Source organism: Acipenser ruthenus, chromosome 58 (genome assembly GCF_902713425.1).
Source record: "Acipenser ruthenus chromosome 58, fAciRut3.2 maternal haplotype, whole genome shotgun sequence".
In the NCBI taxonomy this organism is placed as follows: domain Eukaryota; kingdom Metazoa; phylum Chordata; class Actinopteri; order Acipenseriformes; family Acipenseridae; genus Acipenser; species Acipenser ruthenus.
The window spans coordinates 4,607,814-4,625,313 of NC_081246.1; the positions used below are offsets into that span (position 1 = coordinate 4,607,814).

Sequence of the window (17,500 nt, forward strand, 5' to 3'; positions counted from 1 at the left end):
AATAATAATAATAATAATAATAATAACACTAGACTTCATTGAGGGGAGCTCTGAACCCCAGGACTGGGGCAGCAGCAGCAGCAGCAGCAGCAGGGCTAGTGTGAGTTTGTAACCCTGCTCAAACTCCTGGCTCCTGATCATTTCAATATTAATAATACTAGACTTCATTGAGGGGAGCTCTGAACCCCAGGACTGGGTGCAGCAGCAGCAGCAGCAGCAGCAGGGCTAGTGTGAGTTTGTAACCCTGCTCAAACTCCTGGCTCCTGATCATTTCAATATTAATAATAATAATACTAGACTTCATTGAGGGGAGTTCTGAACCCCAGGACTGGGTGCAGCAGCAGCAGCAGCAGGGCTAGTGTGAGTTTCTAACCCTGCTCAAACTCCTGGCTCCTGATCATTTCAATATTAATAATAATAATACTAGACTTCAGTGAGGGGAGGGGAAGTGGGCGGGTACCTTGCTTGGTCACATGGTCCTGCAGCAGCCTCTCCATCGCTTCATCCTCGGCGATGTCGAGCGGAATGTCTCCGTCACAGTTCACTGCGCTCACTAGCGCCCCCTGCTGCAACAAGAACCTAACAGGAGAGAGAGAGAGAGGAGATAGTTAGTGCTGCTTGATACACAGACACACAGACACACACACACACACTCAGACTCACTCTGTGATCTCCAGTAGTCCGCAGGAAGCTGTCACATGCAGGGGGGTCCAGCCCTCGTTGTCTGATTGGTTGATCGCGGCGCCGTGACTCACCAGGAAGTGAACCATCTCGAGATTCTCATCGATACACGCCTGCAACACGCCAAGCACACGCCATGAGAAACCAGGCATGTGTAATACAGAGCAGCCCTCTGAAATGTCTTTATAATATACAGCACTAGACCCTGATATCGATGCGATCCAGCCCTCTGAAATGTCTTTATAATATACAGCGCTAGACCCTGATATCGATGCGATCCAGCCCTCTGAAATGTCTTTATAATATACAGCGCTAGACCCTGATAGTGATGTGATCCAGCCCTCTGAAATGTCTTTATAATATACAGTGCTAGACCCTGATATCGATGCGATCCAGCCCTCTGAAATGTCTTTATAATATACAGCGCTAGACCCTGATATTGATGTGATCCAGCCCTCTGAAATGTCTTTATAATATACAGCGCTAGACCCTGATATCGATGCGATCCAGCCCTCTGAAATGTCTTTATAATATACAGCGCTAGACCCTGATATCGATGCGATCCAGCCCTCTGAAATGTCTTTATAATATACAGCGCTAGACCCTGATATCGATGCGATCCAGCCCTCTGAAATGTCTTTATAATATACAGCGCTAGACCCTGATATCGATGCGATCCAGCCCTCTGAAATGTCTTTATAATATACAGCGCTAGACCCTGATATCGATGCGATCCAGCCCTCTGAAATGTCTTTATAATATACAGCGCTAGACCCTGATATCGATGCGATCCAGCCCTCTGAAATGTCTTTATAATATACAGCGCTAGACCCTGATATCGATGCGATCCAGCCCTCTGAAATGTCTTTATAATATACAGCGCTAGACCCTGATATCGATGCGATCCAGCCCTCTGAAATGTCTTTATAATATACAGCGCTAGACCCTGATAGATGCGATCCAGCCCTCTGAAATGTCTTTATAATATACAGCGCTAGACCCTGATAGTGATGCGATCCAGCCCTCTGAAATGTCTTTATAATATACAGCGCTAGACCCTGATATCGATGCGATCCAGCCCTCTGAAATGTCTTTATAATATACTGCGCTAGACCCTGATATTGATGCGATCCAGCCCTCTGAAATGTCTTTATAATATACAGCGCTAGACCCTGATATTGATGCGATCCAGCCCTCTGAAATGTCTTTATAATATACAGCGCTAGACCCTGATATCGATGCGATCCAGCCCTCTGAAATGTCTTTATAATATACAGCACTAGACCCTGATATCGATGCGATCCAGCCCTCTGAAATGTCTTTATAATATACAGCGCTAGACCCTGATATTGATGCGATCCAGCCCTCTGAAATGTCTTTATAATATACAGCGCTAGACCCTGATATCGATGCGATCCAGCCCTCTGAAATGTCTTTATAATATACAGCACTAGACCCTGATATCGATGCGATCCAGCCCTCTGAAATGTCTTTATAATATACAGCGCTAGACCCTGATAGTGATGCGATCCAGCCCTCTGAAATGTCTTTATAATATACAGCGCTAGACCCTGATATTGATGCGATCCAGCCCTCTGAAATGTCTTTATAATATACAGCACTAGACCCTGATAGTGATGCGATCCAGCCCTCTGAAATGTCTTTATAATATACAGCGCTAGACCCTGATATCGATGCGATCCAGCCCTCTGAAATGTCTTTATAATATACAGCGCTAGACCCTGATAGTGATGCGATCCAGCCCTCTGAAATGTCTTTATCGTATTTAAACTATATGAATATAGCTGCACAGTGCTGGATCAGTTTCAGAAATGTTTAAAAATGAAAATTCTGATCGCAAAAGACCGACGAATTCATTGCAACAGACTTTAAAAAAAAAAAAAAAAAACTGTTAATTTTTTTTGGGGGGGGGGACTTCCTGTTTAAAACACAGCCCAGCACGGACCAATCAAAACCGGGCAAAACGCTCATTAACCCGTTCGGCGCCGCTGCCCTCCTTTCCGCACGGGCTGCGCTTGTGACGTTTCTCGGCGCATTTTTTTTTTATTTTATTTAAAACTGACGTCAAACAACAAACGTGAACGTCACGGATAAAGCGTGACGGTTGACAGCCAGGCCACCGCATCCCACCGCCCCGCAATATAAACAAAACGAAACGACAAACCGTCGCAACTGAACGTGTATTAAAAATAAAACACACAAACACACACACAAAAACAAACACACACCTGGTGCAAAGCGCTGATCCCATCCGCGTTGGTGCTGTTGATAACGGAGCCGCCTCCTCCTCCTCCTCCTCCTCCCTCCTCTCCCGCTCCCCCGCTCTCGCACTCCCGCAGCATCTCCGCGGCCTCCTCGGTGTCCCCGCACGCACAGGCGGCGAGGAACTCCGCGGCGCGGTCGAACCGGACAGAGCGCCGGGTTTTCCTGCGCTTGCTGCCGCTGACAGCGTCCCGGCCTCGGCGGCTCTGCGCCGCTTCCTCGCCCGCCTCCGCCTCACCCTCACCCCGCTGCTGCTGCTGCTGCTGCTGCTGCTCCCGGCTCTCGCTGCGGCGTCTCCGGCGGCGCGGCGCGGCCGGCTCCCGGTCGGTGGTGGAGCCGGTCCAGCGCTGGAGTTGTTCCCGCCGCTTCGCTTTAGCGGTCGCCCCGGCGCCCCCGTCCGCCATTCCTGTGTTTATCTTCCGCTTCTTCCTCTTCTTCTTCTTCCGCTCTCGGGTCTCTCCCTTCCGGTCCCGCCCTCCCGCCCTCCGCTAGCGTGACGTCACATCCGCTGCCAGGTTTCGAAACAAGCAGGCGAGTAAAAAAAAAAAAAAAAAAGACTTTAGCGCGTTTTAAAAACTCTGCAAATTAAAAAAATTAAAAATAGAAACCCCCCAAAAAAGAGTAAACACCATTCAGACAGAGAAAACGTCTCTCTCGTCAATTGAAGGAACTGCTGGTCCCTAAATTATTATGTATTTCTTAGCAGACGCCCTTATCCAGGGCGACTTACAATTGTTACAAGATATCACATTATACATTATTTCACATTATACAGATATCACATTATTTTTACATACAATTACCCATTTATACAGTTGGGTTTTTATTGGAGCAATCTAGGTAAAGTACCTTGCTCAAGGGTACAGCAGCAGTGTCCCCCACCTGGGATTGAACCCACAACCCTCCGGTCAAGAGTCCAGAGCCCTGACCACTACTCCACACTGCTGCCCCTAAATGTAAAGACGTACCGGTTTGTAGGAAACTGTCCGAATTAACAGACTACTAATCAAAAAATATATAATTAATAAACCCCCACAATGTGTGTACAGAGGTGGCGTCTGATCACGCTCGCTGTTATTATTACAATACATGAGGGCAGCGGTGTGGAGTAGTGGTCAGGGCTCTGGACTCTTGACCGGAGGGTCGTGGGTTCAATCCCAGGTGGGGGACGCTGCTGCTGTACCCTTGAGCAAGGTACTTTACCTAGATTGCTCCAAGTAAAAACCCAACTGTATAAATGGGGAATTGTATGTAAAAAATAATGCGTTATCTTGTAACAATTGTAAGTCGCCCTGGATAAGGGCGTCTGCTAAGAAATAAATAATAATAATAATAATACAATACTGTAACTACAGATAACAACGAAGTACGATTGTTAAATCATAAGGCAGAATAACACATCGAGTGTTTGTCGTTAATATTATCAACCACCAGTATTCTCTTTAAAAACTGAATTGTTTAGATACTTTACAAACACATTTTAATAAAATCCGAGCGGGAATTTAGCGAGAAACGTGCTTCGACGTCGTATTATTATTATTATTATTATTATTATTATTATTATTATTATTATTATTATTATTTATTTCTTAGCAGACGCCCTTATCCAGGGCAACTTACAATCGTAAGCAAATACATTTCAAGTGTTACAATACAAGTAATACAATAAGAGCAAGAAATACAATAACTTTTGTTCAAGCAAAGTACAAGTGTGACAAACCACAATTCAATAATACAGCAGATAATAGTGATAGTGACATCAGGATATGATTAAATAGTGATAGTTACATCAGGATGTGATTAAATACAAAGTACTACAGGTTAAACACTTGGCAGATTACAGTATTCTGAAGTACAGGATTAAATGCAGTAAAATAGGGGCTGATAAGAGCAAAATAAAGCACATTTACATGAAGGGTGATAGTGTCCCAGGATACAAACAGAGGAGTTCTACAGGTGCTGTTTGAAGAGGTGAGTCTTAAGGAGGCGCCGTGGGTTTGAAACTTTTTGAGGGTTTTTAAGACACCAAGTGTACCATCATACACGAATGATTGTTAAAAGATCTTATCTTTTAAGATTTAAAAAAAGTCTAATGCAGAAAACAGCGAGAGCCATGTTGTTTAGAACCGCGTAGCAACAATATCCAAGGAAGTAAGCGTTGGTGACGAAATCACTAAAGAGCCGCGTTTCAAAGCGGCAGGAAGAGAGGCGTTCTGGGACGTGTAGTTTTTAAGAAGGGAGTTTGTTGTAGTTCTTCGACCGGCGTGTTTGGTTCCGTCGCCCGAGGCGTGGGATTCTGGGAGCTGTAGTTTGAATAAGCGAGTTTGTAGTTCTGCAACCGCATAGCGGCGGACTGTCAGAGACCCCCCGGATATTCAGGGGTGTCTGTCGTCCGTTCAAAACGATTATACAACAAACGTGCCTAAATTATTGAAACGCTTACCTGAAAAAATCTGTTTATTATTATTATTATTATTATTATTATTATTATTATTATTATTATTATTATTATTATTATTATTATTATTATTATTATTATTATATCGGTCACGGCTGGTTTGGTTTCAAAGCCACACGATCCCCAGTTCAGATGAAAAGGGTTTTGCTTTCTTACTGGAGGATCGCGGAGCGCACTGAGATCCACCGAACCGGATCTCGGGACTCGGTGTATTTTGTCCTCCGCTGGTCGCTCCTCTCGCATTGCGTCACAATCCTGTATTACAAGCGATGTTAATTAGCTCCCCCCTTCATTTGCATAATATTCTGACCGCGAGTGAATTCGGAGCTGTCCGCCTGTCGGGAGTCTCCCGGAATTTACCGGGATAAACTCTGATGCAAACCTTGTTGTAGTTACACGAACTCTCCAGCAGAGGGCGCCAAGAGCACGTTTTCTCACCAACTCTGTTCAGTGCGTGTTTAAGTGTGTCTCCCTGTGATCGTGTTGAGAGGGTGTTTCATTCTCTTAATCTGTGTGACAGACCCTCCCTCCTCCCTCTCCACTCTCCTCCACCCCCTCCCTCTCCCCTCTCTCCTCCATCCCCTCCCTCTCCCCTCTCTCCTCCACCCTCTCTTCTCTCTCTCCTCTCCTCTCTCTCCTCTCTCTCTCCTCTCTCTCTCTCCTCTCTCCTCTCTCTCCTCTCTCCTCTCCTCTCTCCTCTCTATCCTCTCCTCTCCTCTCTCCTCTCCCCTCTCCTGAGTGTTCTCACTGTTCCTGTGTTGTTGACTCAATGGAATATATTACAGTGTTTCTATAAAGCAGATCTTAGGGGTGACCCCAGATTAGGAGAAAGTGCCGAGTAAACATAATGTGAGAATCCAGAACAACACAGACACGAGCCAGAATTCACTTAATAGAGATGAGCCATCACTATACACTACAGAGAGGAGAGAGGAGAGAGGGAGGAGAGGGAGAGAGGGAGGAGAGAGAGAGAGAGAGGAAAGGAGAGGGGAGAGAGGAGAGGAGAGAGAGAGAGAGGAAAGGAGAGGGGAGAGAGGAGAGGAGAGAGGAGAGAGGAGGGATAGGAAAGGAGAGGAGACAGGAGAGAGGGGAGAGAGGAGAGGAGAGGAGAGAGGAGAGAGAGGAGAGGAGAGGAGAGAGGGGAGAGAGAGGAAAGGAGAGAGAGAGAGAGAGGAAAGGAGAGGGGAGAGAGGAGAGAGAAGAGAGGAGAGAGAGGAGAAGAGAGAGGAGAGGAGAGAGGAGAGAGAGGAGAGAGAGAGAGGAGAGAGGAGAGAGGGGAGAGAGGAGAGAGAGGAGAGGAGAGAGGAGAGGAGAGGAGAAGAGAGAGGAGAGAGAGAGGAAAGGAGAGGGGAGAGAGGAGAGAGGAGAGAGGAGAGAGGGGAGAGAGGAGAGGAGAGGAAGAGAGAGAGAGAGAGAGAGAGGAAAGGAGAGGGGAGAGGAGAGAGGAGAGAGGAGGGATGGATAAGAGAGGAGAGAGGAGAGAGAGAGGAGGAAGGAGAGAGGAGAGAGGACAGGAGAGAGAGGAGAGAGAGAGAGAGAGGAGAGAGGAGAGGAGAGAGGAGAGGAGAGAGAGGAGAGAGGAGAGGAGAGAGGAGAGAGGAGAGAGAGGAGAGAGAGGAGGAGAGAGAGGAGAGAGAGAGAGAGAGGAGAGAGGAGAGGAGAGAGAGGAGAGAGAGAGGAGGAAGGAGAGAGGAGAGAGGACAGGAGAGAGAGGAGAGAGAGGAGAGGAGAGAGAGAGAGAGGAGAGAGAGAGAGAGAGGAGAGAGAGAGGAGGAAGGAGAGAGGAGAGAGGACAGGAGAGAGAGGAGAGAGAGAGAGAGAGGAAAGGAGAGGAGGGAGGAGAGGGGAGAGGAGAGGAGAGACAGACAGGTATCATGTTAAATCTCCACGCCCCTCTGCACGTGCTGTGGGCTACGTCAGAGACACACGCGAGCCTCCCTGCTCAGAACACATTCACACACGCGGGCGCCGTGACATCAGCATTGAAATTATATATATAATTTATTTTTGTTATTTATTTCTTAGCAGGCGCCCTTATCCAGGGCGACTTACAATTGTTACAAGATATCACATTATTTCTACATACAATTCCCCATTCATACAGTTGGGTTTTTACTGGAGCAATCTAGGTAAAGTACCTTGCTCAAGGGTACAGCAGCAGTGTCCCCCCCACCTGGGATTGAACCCACGACCCTCCGGTCAAGAGTCCAGAGCCCTGACCACTACTCCACACTGCTGACCTATCTATCTATCTATCTATCTATATATATATATATAATTATTGATTTATAAATATATTAAATATTTCATAATGTTATTATTATAGCAGTGATGGAGAGAGAGAGAGAGAGAGAGAGAGAGAGAGAGAGAGAGAGAGAGAGAGAGAGAGAGAGAGTGGGAGTGAGTGCGGGATAGAGTGAGAGAGAGAGGGAGGGATAGAGAGACAGCAGGGAGGGAGGGAGAGGGAGAGAGAGAGAGGAGGGAGGGAGGGAGGGAGAGAGAGAGATAGACAGAGAGAGACGCGCCCAGCTGCTCCAGGACAGTGACCGGCTCGCTCGTGTGCCTCTCCCCGGAATCATGCAGTTCAGACCGGACGAGTTTAGGAAAGTCGTCGGGAATGGCCTCGGGCGGCTTCACAGGTACGTTCAGATCTTTACACTTCAGAACCGGGTCTGTGCTTCAAAACTAAATGAAACCCTCTCCGATCCGGACCGCGTGTGTGCGGGCCGGGGAGCGAGGAGGAGCCGCTGTCTGCGTCTGTGTTTCTGTGGGACCGGAGAGCGGGTTTGATTAACGGGGTTTTGAAAGCGGGTTTTGAACGGAGCTGGGTTGAATCTGCGGGTCGTTGTGAAGGTGAGCGGGTCGATACAGGTGTTTAGAGTCTTTATTTTACACAACGATAATTACTGCAACTTTGAGCCTGGTTTTGACAGCGCGTCCCACGGAACCCGAACGCGCTGGGATTAATAATCCATCGATGGATCGATCCTCGATCGGTGTTGTTTTCAAGGTTGTTTGATCGGGACAGGTGCGCTTTTCATGAAAGAGTTTCAATATCACATGAAGAACGCGGGCCGTTCAGAGGAGGACAGCTCTCTCCTCTGTAGAGAATCACTCCGCTTCATCGAGGCCAGAGAAAGATGCTGAATAACTGGGGTTAACATTGAATTACACGCCGATTCGGAGCTTTCCACACCACGATGAAAAAATGACAAAAAAATCAATAAATGTGACCAAAATCTAATCTGAAATATTACTGGACAGCTATTATCGATTTTATTTGGTTTTGTCTTTATAGAGATATCATTTTGTAGTTTATTTGATAACACGATGTTAAATAAAACATCTAAATTATATATATATATATATATAATTATGTGCTACAATTATTATTATTATTATTATTATTATTATTATTATTATTATTATTATTAATATTATTAATATTATTAATATTATTATTATTATTATTATTATTATTATTATTATTATTATTATAATTATCTACACTCTGCTTCCCACGTTTAATTGCTCGCATAGTTTCAATAAATCTCTGAATGTAAAATGTTCGCTCGAACCCGCGGCACCCCGTCCTTTACAAACTTTACAAACTGGAGCAAAGCCTCGCGCGGTATCCGGAATCAGATTCTCTGCATGATGACGCAGATCCCGGTTTAATAAACCACGCCCCCCCCCCCCCCCCCCCCCCGCCGCCGCGCCGCGTTAATGCGGGAAAATGAACCCCCCCCCCGTGCCGAGACTTTCAAGGACTTATGACACACGGGTTATGACGTCATGACACCCCTTCATAATACAAAAAAAAAATAAAATGAGATTATTATTATTATTATTATTATTATTATTATTATTATTATTATTATTATTAATATTATTATTATATAATGCCTCTGCTAAATAAACACACGCGAATTAACTCGCACAGGTTTTTTTTTTTCGTTAGGTTCTTTCGTTAGGATTTTTCGTTAGTTTTTTTAAAATATATAGTTTTAAATATATATATTTTTAAAACCTGGTAACGAAATTTTCAACTCAACCGTTAAAAATAAAATCATTCGAGAAGATCTTTCGAATTCGTTTATATAAACCGCAAGCGTGCGTTTAGAATCTCTAATTATTTATACCGTTAATGATAATAATAATAATAATAATAATAATAATAATAATAATAATAATAATAATAACACGCATTCATTGTAATATATTTTGCTAATATCGTTTGTAAGCGGAGTATATCAGTTTTGTTTTACAAACGCTTTTTTTATTCAGAGAGAAATTAAACTGCAGTCTGTCTGTGTCACTTTACCTGTGATAATTAAACACGATTCAGACAGTCCCCCTGAGTTTCAATAGCCACAGTTTTATATATTATACAGCAACACCAAACACGATTCAGACAGTCCCCCTGAGTTTCAATAGCCATAGTTTTATATATTATACAGCAACACCAAACACGATTCAGACAGCCCCCCTGAGTTTCAATAGCCATAGTTTTATATATTATACAGCAACACCAAACACGATTCAGACAGTCCCCCTGAGTTTCAATAGCCATAGTTTTATATATTATACAGCAACACCAAACACGATTCAGACAGTCCCCCTGAGTTTCAATAGCCATAGTTTTATATATTATACAGCAACACCAAACACGATTCAGACAGCCCCCCTGAGTTTCAATAGCCATAGTTTTATATATTATACAGGAACACCAAACACGATTCAGACAGCCCCCCTGAGTTTCAATAGCCATAGTTTTATATATTATACAGCAACACCAAACACGATTCAGACAGTCCCCCTGAGTTTCAATAGCCATAGTTTTATATATTATACAGCAACACCAAACACGATTCAGACAGTCCCCCTGAGTTTCAATAGCCATAGTTTTATATATTATACAGCAACACCAAACACGATTCAGACAGCCCCCCTGAGTTTCAATAGCCATAGTTTTATATATTATACAGCAACACCAAACACGATTCAGACAGTCCCCCTGAGTTTCAATAGCCATAGTTTTATATATTATACAGCAACACCAAACACGATTCAGACAGTCCCCCTGAGTTTCAATAGCCATAGTTTTATATATTATACAGCAACACCAAACACGATTCAGACAGCCCCCCTGAGTTTCAATAGCCATAGTTTTATATATTATACAGGAACACCAAACACGATTCAGACAGCCCCCCTGAGTTTCAATAGCCATAGTTTTATATATTATACAGCAACACCAAACACGATTCAGACAGTCCCCCTGAGTTTCAATAGCCATAGTTTTATATATTATACAGCAACACCAAACACGATTCAGACAGCCCCCCTGAGTTTCAATAGCCATAGTTTTATATATTATACAGCAACACCAAACACGATTCAGACAGCCCCCCTGAGTTTCAATAGCCATAGTTTTATATATTATACAGCAACACCAAACACGATTCAGACAGTCCCCCTGAGTTTCAATAGCCATAGTTTTATATATTATACAGCAACACCAAACACGATTAAAACAGTCCCCCTATAATTCAATAGCCATAGTTTTATATATTATACAGCAACACCAAACACGATTCAGACAGCCCCCCTGAGTTTCAATAGCCATAGTTTTATATATTATACAGCAACACCAAACCCGATTCAGACAGTCCCCCTATAATTCAATAGCCATAGTTTTATATATTATACAGCAACACCAAACACGATTCAGACAGCCCCCCTGAGTTTCAATAGCCATAGTTTTATATATTATACAGCAACACCAAACACGATTCAGACAGTCCCCCTGAGTTTCAATAGCCATAGTTTTATATATTATACAGCAACACCAAACACGATTCAGACAGTCCCCCTGAGTTTCAATAGCCATAGTTTTATATATTATACAGCAACACCAAACACGATTCAGACAGTCCCCCTGAGTTTCAATAGCCATAGTTTTATATATTATACAGCAACACCAAACACGATTCAGACAGCCCCCCTGAGTTTCAATAGCCATAGTTTTATATATTATACAGCAACACCAAACACGATTCAGACAGCCCCCCTGAGTTTCAATAGCCATAGTTTTATATATTATACAGCAACACCAAACACGATTCAGACAGCCCCCCTGAGTTTCAATAGCCATAGTTTTATTTATTAGCGTGTGTCAAATAAAGTATTTAAAGACTTTGATTCATTAAAGAGCCTGATTTCACTGCAAAGGAGCTGTGATAATAAGCGGGTTTGACTGCATCAGGAGTTCACCAATCACTCGGCGAAGGAAACGTCGAGGCGTGAAAACTGTCGGCTTTGCTGCGGGACTCGAAGCCTGGTCCTCGGTCTGGACTCGATTCCAGTAGCGATGCTCCGCGTCTTTCCAGTCTGCAGGCCCCGCTGCAGTGCGCTGTGTAAGCAGCCTGTAATAATCAATTATTATTATTATTATTATTATTATTATTATTATTATTATTATTATTATTATTATTATTATTATTATTTAACATCATGTAATAAAATAAACTGCAACATGATTTCGAAATGTCAATAATAATAATAATTAGAATAATAATAATAATAATAATAATAATAATAATAATAATAATAATAATAATAATAATAATAATAATAATAATAATAATAATAATACTAATATAATTGTGGGCATTTCAATGTGTTAATAATAAGCGGATAGTGATATTAACCAGTGCTTTTAAATAGATTTCACTCGATAGACAGACAGACAGACAGAGAGACAGATAGATAGATAGATAGATAGATCGATAGATCGATAGATAGATAGATAGATAGATCGATAGATAGATAGATAGATATCTGTGTTATCTGTGTTATTTTTTTTTATTCATCAATATCTATCAGGGGAGATGTTCAAACACAATCACACTATGACGTGATCATATCTGGACCGTGTATCGAAGGAACCCGATTGCGTTGAGTTTGTAAATCCGAGCTGGGACACTGCGGTCCCGTGAGAGAGAGAGAGAGAGAGAGAGAGAGAGAGAGAGAGAGAGAGAGAGAGAGAGAGAGAGAGAGATGGGATGGGATGGGAGGGAGGAGAGGGATTTAGAGAGCTCAGCATCTGTCGGGCAAACCTGTGTCTATTTATATAGAGAGCGGCTTGATGTCTCATTTAAACACGACAGCACGGGGGGGATGCGGTACAGCACAGTACAATACAATACAATACAGTACAATAGTTTGTTTTTATAATAATAATAATAATAATAATAATAATAATAATAATAATAATAATATTCTTTATTCTTAATATAGCGTCTTTCACAATGAAAAATGCCACAAAGGCTTCACATGAGTAAAAACATTGACAGATATTAATAAGAGAATGCCAGATCAAGTAATCGGTCCCAGGATGTGCGAAATGGTGCCGCGCGGCTTTCATCAAGATCTAGGAAGCGCGAGCACATATCGACAATCCTGGCATTATTACACCGGATAGCAGGAAAACTCCGAATAAACGACAAGATCCTGAGGCTTTGCATGGCCGCGGCGCGTCGCACGTCAGGCACGTGTTTCACCTTTACGTGCCACAGCGGAACCTGCGGTCTGCGCATGTCTCCTTGTGCAGAGGACACCGGCTTTTTGCTCGATGGCCCCCCGCCTTTGCAATAATCTGCCTGCTTTATTGTTTTATATAGCAGTGTTTTAGTTTCTGTTGTTGTATCTGTTTTGTATTTTATCTGTATTTTATCAGCAGTGTGGAGTAGTGGTCAGGGCTCTGGACTCTTGACCGGAGGGTCGTGGGTTCAATCCCAGGTGGGGGACACTGCTGCTGTACCCTTCAGCAAGGTACTTTACCTAGATTGCTCCAGTAAAAAACCCAACTGTATAAATGGGGAACTGTATGTAAAAAAATAATGTGATATCAGTATAATGTAAAATAATGTATAATTGCGATATCTTGCAACAATTATAAGTCGCCCTGGATAAGGGCGTCTGCTAAGAAATAAATAATAGTAATTATTGAACGCAAACCGACTGTGCCTTTTGCAGATCCCTTTTCATTTAAAATCAAATCAAATCAAATCAAATTTTATTCATACAGCAGCCTTCATACAGGTGTATCTGAAAGCACTTTACAGGACTAAAATAGCCCAATTTAACAATTATATATACACACACACACACACACACACACACACACACATATATATATATATATATGTAATTGTTAAAATGGACTATTTTAGTGTGTGTGTGTGTGTATATATATATATATATATATATATATATATATATATATATATATATATATATATATATATATATATATATATAATTTCTTAGCAGACGCCCTTATCCAGGGCGACTTACAATTGTTGCAAGATATCGCAATTATACATTATTTCACATTATACTGATACCACATTATTTTTACATACAATTCCCCATATATACAGTTGGTTTTTTACTGGAGCAATCTAGGTAAAGTACCTTGCTCAAGGGTACAGCAGCAGTGTCCCCCACCTGGGATTGAACCCACAATCCTCCGGTCAAGAGTCCAGAGCCCTAACCACTACTCCACACTGCTGATAAAATACAGATAAAATACAAAACAGATACAACAACAGAAACTAAAACAGATATATCAACACATACATACATATTCTAAAAATCCCATCTGAGACAGATATGTTTTTAGCCTGGTTTTAAAAACCGATAGCGTCTCAGCTTCCCTCACATGTGTTGGCAGCCCATTCTAAGGCCTGGGAGCTCTATAACAAAAGGCTCTTCCTCCCCACTGAGCGTACTTCATTATAGCGATAACCAGCAGTCCCATATCGAGGGGGTCTAAGGTTACGATTGGGGATATATGGGGTAAGCAGATCTCCTAAATAGGTTGGTGCCAAATTATTTAGGGCCTTATAAGTTAATAACAGTCTTTTAAAATCAACTCTAAAATGTGCAGCCAATGCAATGAAGCCAGCAGTGAGGTGGTCGGTTCCCTTTCTCTGCTTTTAGTTGAGATTCTCGCATCAGCAGCATTTTGATCCCGTTGCAAGCTCGCTCTGTAACAGTGTACCTGAAGTTTGATTTCCTGAAGCCGGGATTTGTTTGACCCCGTTGCCGTAGTAACCAAACGCACGGCATTGACGCCGGACCCTGTGGAGAGAGAGTCGCGTAAAATACTGGAAGGACACAAAATGAATCGCTCGTCCGATCAGGACGAAACCCGCTCAGGACCTTCTTGACCTCACAAGATATTGAGAGGATCAGAATCTGGGTGTGTGTGTGTGTGTGTGTCTGTCTGTCTGTGTGTGTGTCTGTCTGTCTGTGTGTGTGTCTGTGTGTGTGTCTGTCTGTCTGTCTATGTGTGTCTGTGTGTGTCAAAATTACATCTCTCCCCTCTGTCTCCTCTCTCCTCTCTCTCCTCTCTCCCCTCTCTCTCCCCTCTCTCTCTCCTCTCTCTTCTCTCTCCTATAATCTGTTCAGACACTCACACTCAGTGTGGTCGCCCTGCTGTTGAATATTTAACATGCAGGTTTATTTATAACCTTCTTTTCTGTAAGTGTAGTTAACCCCTCGATTGCCTCATCGTTTTTTAATATGCTTTACCATACCTCTGTGCTTTACAATGCTTCCCTATGCTTTACCAGACCTCTCTGTGCTTTACAATGCTTCCCTATGCTTTACCAGACCTCTCTGTGCTTTACAATGCTTCCCTATGCTTTACCAGACCTCTCTGTGCTTTACAATGCTTCCCTATGCTTTACCACACCTCTCTGTGCTTTACAATGCTTCCCTATGCTTTACCAGATCTCTCTGTGCTTTACAATGCTTCCCTATGCTTTACCACACCTCTCTGTGCTTTACAATGCTTCCCTATGCTTTACCAGACCTCTCTGTGCTTTACAATGCTTCCCTATGCTTTACCACACCTATCTGTGCTTTACAATGCTTCCCTATGCTTTACAATGCTTCCCTATGCTTTACCAGACCTCTCTGTGCTTTACAATGCTTCCCTATGCTTTACCAGACCTCTCTGTGCTTTACAATGCTTCCCTATGCTTTACCAGACCTCTCTGTGCTTTACAATGCTTCCCTATGCTTTACCAGACCTCTCTGTGCTTTACAATGCTTCCCTATGCTTCACCAGACCTCTCTGTGCTTTACAATGCTTCCCTATGCTTTACCAGACCTCTCTGTGCTTTACAATGCTTCCCTATGCTTTACCAGACGTCTCTGTGCTTTACAATGCTTCCCTATGCTTTACCAGACCTCTCTGTGCTTTACAATGCTTCCCTATGCTTTACCAGACCTCTCTGTGCTTTACAATGCTTCCCTATGCTATACCAGACCTCTGTGCTTTACAATGTTTCCCTATGCTTTACCAGACCTCTCTGTGCTTTACAATGCTTCCCTATGCTTTACCAGACCTCTGTGCTTTACAATGCTTCCATATGCTTTACCAGACCTCTCTGTGCTTTACAATGCTTCCCTATGCTTTCCCAGACCTCTCTGTGCTTTACAATGCTTCCCTATGCTTTACCAGACCTCTCTGTGCTTTACAATGCTTCCCTATGCTTTACCACACCTCTCTGTGCTTTACAATGCTTCCCTATGCTTTACCAGATCTCTCTGTGCTTTACAATGCTTCCCTATGCTTTACCAGACCTCTCTGTGCTTTACAAAGCTTCCCTATGCTTTACCACACCTCTCTGTGCTTTACAATGCTTCCCTATGCTTTACCAGTCCTCTCTGTGCTTTACAATGATTTACTGTGTGACTGTGTGTCTAATTCTCTTTTATATATAGATGTAATAAAAGCTGTATAAATTCAATGACAGATGCTTGCTGTAAATACGAATGGCAGAATGCTAATTAACTGTAACAATGAATAATTAACTGACTGGATTTGATTCAAAAACTACTAATTAACAGAAAATGACAGCAAGTGCAGTAATCACCTTAAAGCAAATTTAACGAGCTACTATGATTAGCAACAAGAACCAGATCAGAACCAGATCCCAATAAAAAAATCCATTCCCTCACCTCTTATTAGCTTTATTAACAGCATCACTGGCCCCTCTGTATGTCTGTCTGTCTGTGTATGTATGTGTGTGTGTGTGTGTGTGTGTGTGTGTGTGTGTGTGTGTGTGTGTGGAGGCTGTTTGTCTGTCTGTGTGTCTGTCTGCCCCCCCCCCCCCAGCCCCCCTGATTGGAACCCAGGCCTCCAGAGGAAGGTGAAAGGCAGGAATGAGACACGGGTGAATTGCATTGTGGGAAATTATGAGGTGTCAAATTCACAGAACCATTAGCGATTCAGAAATGAAGCAACGAGCATTGATTATAGTATCAGCTTTCAAACAATTACATTTACAATCTCTCCTCTCTCTCCTCTCTCTCCTCTCCTCTCTCTCCTCTCTCCTCTCTCCCCTCTCCTCTCTCTCCTCTCTCCTCTCTCCCCTCTCCTCTCTCCTCTCTCCCCACTCTCTCCACTCTCCTCTCCTCTCTACACTATCCCCTCTCTCCACTCTCTCTCCTCTCTCCCCTCTCTCTTCTCTCTCTCCTTTCTCCTCTCTCTCCTGTCCTCTCTCCTCTCTCTCCCCTCTCCCATTTCTCTCCTCTCTCCTCTGTCCTCGCTCCTCTCCTCTCTCCTCTCTCCTCTCTCTTGTCTCTCCTCTCTTGTAGACAGGTTGACTGATGGACTGTCAGATAGAGATTGACAGTTATCTGGCGGGTATCTGTTTCTCAGACCCCCCCCCCCCCTCTTCTGTTGGTTTGGAGGATTATTGTCAGATTAACTGAGTAGAAAGACAGATCATGAAATACAACAATGAGAGAGGAGAGGCGAGATAGTGAAAGTTCAATGACTGACGACTAGAAGTCTTTCTCAGGGTCTTCAGAGTGAATTCAATGACTAACGACTAGAAGTCTTTCTCAGGGTCTTCAGTGTGAATTCAATGACTAACGACTAGAAGTCTTTCTCAGGGTCTTCAGAGTGAATTCAATGACTGACGACTAGAAGTCTTTCTCAGGGTCTTCAGTGTGAATTCAATGACTAACGACTAGAAGTCTTTCTCAGGGTCT

The 17,500-nt window shown here is 43.1% G+C and overlaps 2 protein-coding genes across 3 annotated transcripts in view; one reads left to right on the forward strand and one right to left on the reverse strand.

Moving 5' to 3' along the window:
* Window positions 1-3,427, reverse strand: part of LOC131724902 (protein phosphatase 1 regulatory subunit 12C-like) — a 4,088-nt gene extending 661 nt beyond the window's left edge. Inside the window, exons 1-3 of the mRNA XM_059017904.1 lie at window positions 2,931-3,427; window positions 664-794; window positions 461-579 (exon numbers count right to left, since the gene is read on the reverse strand). Of these exons, the coding sequence (XP_058873887.1) occupies window positions 461-579; window positions 664-794; window positions 2,931-3,368 (688 nt within the window). The 5' untranslated portion in view covers window positions 3,369-3,427. The remainder of the gene's footprint in view (window positions 1-460; window positions 580-663; window positions 795-2,930) is intronic.
* Window positions 3,428-7,916: 4,489 nt separating this feature from the next.
* Window positions 7,917-17,500, forward strand: part of LOC117407628 (vesicular glutamate transporter 1) — a 30,699-nt gene continuing 21,115 nt past the window's right edge. Inside the window, exon 1 of one of the 2 annotated variants that reach the window (XM_059017984.1) lies at window positions 7,917-8,061. In XM_059017984.1, coding sequence (XP_058873967.1) covers window positions 8,000-8,061 — 62 coding nt within the window. In that variant the 5' untranslated portion in view covers window positions 7,917-7,999. The remainder of the gene's footprint in view (window positions 8,062-17,500) is intronic. The other variant, XM_059017985.1, reaches the window with a different exon arrangement.